The sequence below is a fragment of the Watersipora subatra genome, chromosome 1 (genome assembly GCF_963576615.1).
Source record: "Watersipora subatra chromosome 1, tzWatSuba1.1, whole genome shotgun sequence".
Taxonomy (NCBI): domain Eukaryota; kingdom Metazoa; phylum Bryozoa; class Gymnolaemata; order Cheilostomatida; family Watersiporidae; genus Watersipora; species Watersipora subatra.
In genome coordinates this window covers 23,882,120-23,891,490 of record NC_088708.1, presented here as the reverse complement: position 1 = coordinate 23,891,490, position 9,371 = coordinate 23,882,120, and the positions used below count along the sequence as shown (strand labels likewise).

At 33.1% G+C, this 9,371-nt stretch overlaps 1 protein-coding gene across 1 annotated transcript; it reads left to right on the top strand.

Annotated features, from left to right (window-relative positions):
* The first annotated feature begins 2,119 nt into the window (after positions 1-2,119).
* LOC137385533 (complexin-like) lies at positions 2,120-6,621 on the top strand. Its single transcript, XM_068072010.1, has 5 exons — positions 2,120-2,174; positions 2,324-2,388; positions 3,342-3,496; positions 3,998-4,118; positions 6,346-6,621. The coding sequence occupies exons 2-5, from the start codon at positions 2,373-2,375 to the stop codon at positions 6,438-6,440; spliced, it is 387 nt and encodes a 128-aa protein (XP_067928111.1). The 5' UTR covers positions 2,120-2,174; positions 2,324-2,372; the 3' UTR covers positions 6,441-6,621.
* Positions 6,622-9,371: the final 2,750 nt, after the last annotated feature.

Below are 9,371 nucleotides of genomic sequence, written 5' to 3'. Positions count from 1 at the left end.
AATATATACTGGTATATATATTTATATATATCAATATACATGTATATATATACACGTAATTATATCATATAATTATATATATTATTATAATTATTATATATATAATAATTATTACATATTTATTATATTATAATTAAATTATATTATAATTTTAATATACATGTATGTAGTATATTTATAATATAATTATAGCTTATATATGATAATTATTGTATAATTATATATATAGTTATAAATATAATTATATATTTAATTATATATAATTATATATATAATTATATATATAATTATGTATAAGTAGATAAATTTTAAATATTGACTTATTATACTTTATTACAAGCTCCTTTAACTTGTTGAGCGTTTTTCTTCTTTTTATTCAATATTGAGTGATACAGGGTGGTACAGGGTGATTACAGGTGATACAGAGTGATTACAGGTGATACAGAGTGATACAGGGTGATACAGGGTGGTTACAGGTGATATAGGGTGATTACAGGTGATACAGGGTGATACAGGGTGATACAGGGTGATTAAAGGTGATACAGGGTGGTTACAGGTGATACAGGGTGATTACAGGTGATACAGGGTGATACAGGGTGATTAAAGGTGATACAGGGTGATTACAGGTGATACAGGGTGATTACAGGTGATACAGGGTGATACAGGGTAATTAAAGGTGATACAGGGTGGTTACAGGTGATACAGGTGTTACAGGGTGATACAGGGTGATTACAGGTGAAATAGGGTGATACAGGGTGATACAGGGTGATTACAGGTGATACAGGGTGGTTACAAGGTGATTACAGGTGATACAGGGTGATTACAGGTGATACAGGGTGGTTACAGATGTTACAGGGTGATTACAGGTGATACAGGGTAAAATAGGGTGATACAGGGTGATTTTCACAACTATCTTACATTTCACAAACTTATCCATTATATAATATTATATCATTTACATCCTAAAACATCAACCATCAAAATTCCTATAAAATAAGCTTTGTTAGTTGATTTTAATAGATCACCGTAGACTGACTTGACTACGTTTCTCAGTAGTTGTGAGTACATAAGGAATTACAACATTATAATTGCTTTCAGTTACTCTAAACAAGACGGATGAGTTATAATAGTACACATTACCTAGTTGCAATCCGAGAGTAAGGTTGTTAAAAACCTGTGAGACTTGTTGTTTGCAGTAGAGTAGATGTCACTCAGTTTACCTTTATAGTGATGAGTTAGCATAGTAAATACCTGGCTGTTCACTGTCTTTAGAAGTGCTGTAATGAACTTGAATCAAATTACGTGCCATTGACATAAATTTTTGTTTTTATTTAACGAAAGATATAATAACATTTCTCTTTTAGCTAGTAAATTCTAATAATAAAGCAGCGAGTCAGCGAAATGGCAAAGAGGCATATAAAAAGGATTAAAAATATAAAATGTTGCAAGAAGCTGTTGTTGAAGTTTAAAGTTAATTTCAAATAACAAATCATAATTTTTCAAAATATGTTGTTCAATGTAAGAGAGTTTTATTAGAGTATAATTGAGTCACCACTGCAAGCTATTTATGTTCAAAGCTGCGTTCAGCCTGGCCCACTATTTATGGCTGATGTTGTATGCTGGAAGTTCACAAGAGTGATGAGAGATGAATGAAGGGAAATAAACTGTGTCACAACTCATCAACATTGCTTTTCCTAGAAGAGCTCCGAATGCTTTTTAGTTATAGGTTTTGTCACACTAATATTTTAACTACTATTTGTAAAAATCTGCTGCACAAATAACCTGCCAAAGCTCAATATTAGAGCGAGCGCATACTAAATTAAAATAAGACTTTTGCGACAGGCTAACTAGATATCACAGGCTATAACTCAGCTCTAGTCTGATCAGTAACTTTATTGACTTATAACAGCAGAGAGTTAATCTGTGGGTCGGCAGCCACTGATGCCAACTAAATCCTTTCAACCGAATAATCAATGGAATTAGCGAGTCTCTGCGCAATGTACATCAATGAACAGCGTTTGGCTATTCTCCTCGATTTCAACACTCATAGAAAGAACACTGTTGAGGCACATTATTGATCACCGATATGTTACACTCAAGGCTATACAATGCTTAAGGTCTCAAGACAGACTGCACAAGTTAAGTCTTCACTCCATCTACTCGGAGCATTTGAGGTTCTATATTACTATTCCTTTTTAAACTTGTTTCTCGAGTTTTCTATTGTTTCAGTAGAACTATGAGATATAGTTTTTTATTTTTCCAATGCATCATTATTATAACACGCAGCATTTCAGTGGCATGCTTAAAGCTCATGTTGTTGTAGAAGAAGAGAACATAGACTACTTTGTGTCAGTTAGGAGAACCAACCAATCATGGACATGATCACAGGTACTTCCTGTCTCTCACTAGTTTTATAAGCCTTAGTGAAGGGAAAGAACTTGAACGGAACACCTGGCTTGACTAGTAAATGGCATCGTTCAAACAGTTAATGATGAAATTAAATAAAATTGTTTTTTTTACTTGACCTAATACTTGTTATATCCATGGCTCACCAGCATGATTATTATAAACCTTACATGTTTGCTTTCTCTCCATTTATATTTGTTGTTTTTTTTTTCTTACCTTTTACCTACATTTGGCATATCAGTGCAAGCAAATGAGTTCATATGTTTTTTGATTCATCGCATTCTAGCTACCATCTATACACATCAAACATTGCCTTGAATCTTTATAACTTGTTCTGTCCTAGATTACTTGAAATTACTTCACCTTAAATTAACTAGTCCACAGTTCCTCAAGTTCCTCAGTAGTTTAGTCATCATTATAATAATATCATATGATATTGACTTATTTGTTTCAGAAATTCAGACTCTCTCAGAATGTGATAAAGATTGTCCAAATTTCAATTTTTGATTTGTTTCTTCTCCCTTATTAGACCAGTTTTGCTGGCTTGTTCTACCAATTGTGTATAGTCATGTTTACTCGCAGTTATAGCAGTAAAAAACATGACAAACCATTCAAGTGTTTTATTGTTTACACAGTGTTATTTCTCTTTAGGTAAGTCTCAGCCATATATATAATACATATGCTATGCAAATTTAAAAGCTTACAAGTTTCTGTCACAAGAAAAAGACTATAATATATTAAAAGAATCAAACATAAAAAGACAACAACACCACAGTCTTGATCTATAACAATAATTTTAAAAAGACCCTGAAAAGAAGTGGTTGCTGGAAGCTATCAATTACACTTACAATTATACATCTGTAATACAATCTATATGAAACTTATTAGCAATTCATGATGGGATGTCAATTCATTTACTTGAATTTCAAATGCAGGAGCCTTTGGAGGAGATGATGAAGAAGAGACAAATGAAGATGGAGAACTTGTCTCCGTAGTAGAAGCGAGGCGAGAAGCTGAGGAGAAAAGAAGGGAAAAACACAGACAGATGGAGATGGAGAGAGAGGACATTCGCCAGAACATACGAGATAAGGTTCTTGTCTACTATTTGGTGTTGCCAATCGATGACACACTGCATGGAGTGGCTCAAGAATGGTTTAGCAATGGAAGAAATATTGTTATTTTAGTTCATTCTATGTACTATTTCTAGTCTAAATTCCTCCTGTGGTAATAATTATATCCATCTATATATATATATTTCTCAAAGTATGTCTGTCATCTGTCCGTCTGTCATCCCAGTTATAGCTATTATTAGAATAGCTGTAGCTGGACAACAATGCTGATGCAACGTCATGGCCTACCACCATTAGAAGCCTAGCGCCTATTAGCTAGCTTACTAGAACTACTAGCTTACTAGCTTAGAATTAGTAAGCTTACTAGCTTACTTAGTTAATAAGCTGATTTTTAACACCTGGCAACGCCGAGATGCACAGCTAGTTATATATACTGTTGCAATAAGCTTTATATAAATCTACATCATCTATATTTTTTATGCATTTTCATGTAACTTATAGATATGAAAATATTTTTATAGTATAAAATACCAAAAAAAGAACCAGATTTTATGATGGAAACATCTGGTCAGATTGGTAGAAAGAAGAAAACTCCTGAAGAGTTGGCAGCTGAAGCAAATGGCAAAGGAGATGGAGGCGTAGGTAATGAGATTTTCACAACTTACAATACAGCGCATGTTATTGCAATACATAAGCTTAATGAGTGAGAGCCCCTTGAGTGTTCTTGCTTCGCGTAAGCCTATCAACTGAAACACCTGCGAAGCATGGCGTAGTGTGTAATTGCATACCTGAGCATAGAAGGTGTGAAAGGCTTAACTATTAATATTCTAGCACAGACAGAGCTGCCACAGAGTTTAATATGTGACTTACAATAATCAAGGTATGAGAAAACCTGTGAATTAAACTTAGATATATAAGGATCCCACCAGCCAAAGTCAAATTGCAAAGAAAATAGTGATCACACAGTCAAATGAGCCATGAAAAAGCAAACAACATACATATGGAGCTGAGGAGTGATTGTCTGCTTGGTCAAATAGCAAGTAAAAAATTTTTTTTTTCGGCACTTCTAAGTAGTCTGACTTGGCCAGACGTTGTGTAAAGCTACTAAAATTTTTTGCTAGCAATGAATTCTTGCAATAAGATTTTGCAAGAAGAACTTGTTATAGCTTTATATTGAACCTTCATAAAGTAAAACTCGGTATACAACGCTAGCAGAGCTTCTGCTGATTGCTTGTATGCAAAGGTAATACGCAGAATATGATGTACATTATTCTGACTTCGACTAACTGGTTCATCCTTATACTAAGCAATTGAGTAAGGGACCTGGTGAGCACTAGTTTATCAAATCTCACTAATGGTCAACTTATAATAAGACATAAGGCGTGTTTACACCAGGAAAACTTATCGGAGTTGCTTCCACGCCGACAAAGTCAGTTTGGAGCAAAACAAAAAACTGTTGTAAAAATGGCTTTGTCACAGTTACTGAGACAAGATCGGTGAAATGTCACATACTATGTTAGTTCATTTTTGACCGCTATCATTGACTTAGTACAACTTGAAATTGACCTATTATATCTCGCAGTGTTAATAACGAAAATACTGAAAATGCAAGCAAATGGAAGGGATATTGAAATTGTATTTCATTGACTAAAAAAAGGTGACACATTTTGTATAGTTTAAGTTAGTTTGGTGTAAAGTCTTTGCAAAACAAATTTCAAATCATAAATACCATTGTTTAAATCAAAAGCTGGTCAATGTTGTTTGTATTATCAGGAGTCATTGCTATGGAATCTACTACCGGTTACACTGCGTAAAATTGTGAATGCTAATTTTTTCAAAAATGAACTGAAGTGCTCCCTCAGACAACCAGACTACACTAAACTAACTAGACAGACTTCTGCTGACTCTACTTTCAGGTTCTGCGCCTTGAGTAGCCTTGCTATTGCGCACAGGACATCATCACCTTCCCTGGAGTGACATTTTTTTCTATTTCTCTTGTTCTTGTATACTGTAAGAAACACTCTTCATATTATTTTTTGTAGTTATATTATAGATGAAAATTAACAACAAACAAACTAAACAGACTAGAAACCATTCCAACTTCAACTCTCTCGGTGGAAACACACCTCCAACAAACCATCCTGGTGTAAACACACCTTTAATGAGTCTGTTTAAATTTACCTTAACTTACAGTGTAGCTGATATAAACCCTTTCCATAATAACCATATATTCACCTTAGGCTTGCAGTACTATAGAGTCGCTCATTAGTTTTGTTATTCATAATTCATTGTTATTATGTTCTAAATTTTATAGCAGTCAACCAACCAAAAGCTTTACAATAAAAATACTAATGACATTGTTGTAGGACTCGGGTGGTTGAGAATGGGTCAAGGCTTTAGGTCACAGCTTTTCCCAGCACATTGAAAACACATTAACTATGCTAAAGGCGGTTTATTAAATACTTTTGTGTTATAAAAACTACTCGGACATAAAAGTGGAAAACGAATATTGATTCATTATCGATTTGAAAGGATATAAGCTTAAGATTTTGTGTGGTTATTTAGAAACATGCTGAGTCATGCAAGCTCTTGCTTAAGTGGCTCACCACTTTACTTTTATGCTTTCTAGAGCCTTTTAGAGTCTTCTAGAGCCTTCTAGAGCCTTTGAGAGCCTTCTAGAGCCTTCTAGAGCACACAACAGCCTTCTTCTACACAAAACTTACTATGTTCACTAAATAAAGATGAATTACTAGATAAACTAGAGAGAGACTTAGTAAATTTTACTTTTTAATAAATTTACCTAGTTTATAGTCCAATGAGACACCTTTTCTTGATATTTTTGATTTCTTTTATTTTTTGTGCTTTTTAGGTCTGCCTACAAATTTGTCTGATGTGACGTCCAAACTGGGGGAAGGACCGGCTGCCATAGCATCTACTGTACAGGAAAAGTGCTCCCTCATGTGACAAGAGAATGGCTCTCTTATCATTTAATATTGTTTGTTAACTCTCACAATACATTAATTATTCATACACATTTTGTGTATGCCTTTATGAGCAAATACTTAAAAAGTTTACACTAATTCCCTAGTTGCCATATTACTGCACATTAATACAAAGTGTAACTGACTCTGACTTCTTTTGCCTAACTACAGAGAATATGTTAAAATGGTCATCACTTTGGATTCATGTGTTTATGATTTTGTAAGCCTATACTGCAGCTCTTTTTTGTGTAATAAACATGTTGCCTAAGGTCTTGTGAATTGTTTACTGTTGCTATTGAATTAAACATTTTTTCTGAGCATTCTTCAGTTAATGCTCATATCCTAAATAGTGAGTAAGGCTATGAGTAAGACAATCTAAGGCTATGCAGCGATGCCACTCCTGACATCATACAACAATATTTGAGATGATTAAAAATTTAAATCTAATTTAGCTTTTATGTATTCGAAAAATAATTTCATGTATTGATGGTAAAATTACATCAAATATGACTACAATCTTTAGATAATGAACTGTTTAGCAAACTCATAAATGACAATCTGTTCAAATGAAATTACATGACTTCATGATACTCTTTGTGATTCTGCAGTTGGTGCAACATAGTACATACAGAGTGTGCAAATAACATTAAAATAGTTATGATACCTTGGGCATGCAGCTGATACCTCATGTGCATGCCCAAGGTATCATAACTACATACATTAAAGCAATTTGATCAGAATAGGCTACAGCAACAGACACAATAAATTTAAAGCTGCTCTGCGCTGTAGTGTAACGTGTAAAGAACTCAACAAAAAAATATTGCAAAACCCTCTTCAAAAGAAATGTCTTCATAAGGTTTTAAAGAGCCCATATCTATAAAGCTAAAACCCTTCATTTGTTTCTTTCAATTAAAAAAGCATAAAATGTTAAATTGTAGAAAAGCAATACCAAGTATTTAACAGCAATTAGCAAAAATAAATATTAAATTTTTTTTATCTAAATACAAAATTGGAATTCTTCAAATCAGCAAAACTCTGCCGATGACTTTATAAGCCAGAGAACTTTTGCCTAGAAGGAATTTAATCTTTGGGATAAACTCAAAATGGTCCCTTTTAGGCACAACATAGATACAGTACTGTGATTGCTTTGCAAATAAAGTTTTATGAATCAGGGCTTATTTTTTGTAATTCGAACATAATGTTGCTAGTCAGCATGTATGTAACTACAATTATGTACCTACATGTATATGGTTTAAAATAATAATGGCACGGCAAGGAATTTATACAAAAATAAGAGTTCTCCTATCAATTATTTTAATGAGAATATAACTCTAAATAAACAACACTCTGTTAGAAACTCTGGCAATTAAATTATTATCACAACTAAGGTCATACGTTCAATGTTACACATTTTTATTTTGATATTAGTTTGATTTATTGTGCACACTTTTTTGCGCAATCTTTGCACAAATAATAGCCATGAATGCATTTTTAGTAGTGCATCACGCTCATTTGCAGCAATAAGTTTTGTTTTCCAATGCATGATCGTTTTTTTCGCTTATTTCGTTCGTAATTACTTTATAAGATTATATGAGACAGCTCACAGTGATACCAGTTCGGTTCAGCTGCAGCCGCTTTGTATATTTCTGCGTAAGTTTCTTAAGTACACTGTATATTTGCAAGTTTAAGGTGATGCAAACTGCATTTCACTTAGCTCTTGCTTTTGAATGAATAAGATTTGCTAAGCTAGATCGGGTTTAATCAAACATCAGTAGTAGATTGTCTTGAACCAAACCGTACCCCTAATTAATTTTTATTGCACGAATATTGTGCGCTACACTGCTTGAAGATTTATTTTACATTTACATTTTCTATGCTGAGAGAATCTTAAGGTATATTTATGAATATCTTTGTCCACGATACTTTTTTATGAAATATTATTTCATTTGAGACTGTTTAAAAATATCTCTAGCATTTCGAGTGAGTCATTATGTACCCTCACACCTATACATGTAAGCAGCAATTGCCTTTTCAAACCTGGAAAAGTTTTTTGTCATGTTTGTCATTGTTAATTTGGCCTATTAACACATCTTTGTCATTTCTGTTAACAGAATAAACAGCAATGGAGCTTTTGTTCTTGATTACAAAAGTGTCTTTTTGTTTTAAGGATGTAAGTTGTATAGCATTAACCAGTTTGGCAGCAAAACCATTGATATCCCCTCACAAAGGATGCATATATTTTGCTTCTTCGATGTGTATCTGAGTTCTAAATATTGCAACTAAATGCAAAAGCCTGTAAAATCCTTTGCTGAGCATTTAATAATGCAATGTCTATCTGATAGAACAAAATCTATTTCATGAATGATTCAAATGCTAAAGCAAACAACCTAGTGGAATTATATTTGTCATACTTTACCTATTTATTATACAAGTCGCAGTTCTATCATAATTTACACTATTTACTTTTTCATATGAGAAGATCTACCTGACATACACGCCAAACAATTATTTCAGTAGTAATATTTCACTTGTCAAATTACAAAATTTAATATACATGTAAGCGTTTAATAATGCAATGTCTATCTGATAGAACAAAATCTATTTTATGAATGATTCAAATGCTAAAGCAAACAACCTAGTGGAATTATATTTGTCATACTTTACCTGTTTATTATACAAGTCGCAGTTCTATCATAATTTACGCTATTTACTTTTTCATATGAGAAGATCTACCTGACATACACGCTAAACAATTATTTTGGTAGTAATAGTTCACTTGTCAAATAACAAAATTTGGAATTGCAACACCTTTTTTAAGTTCACTTATACAACTTTTGCAAGGAAGACATGATTCAGAGTACTGGTGTGATTGTGCAAGATTATCAATTTAGCATATTTGGCTTCAACTTCCTTC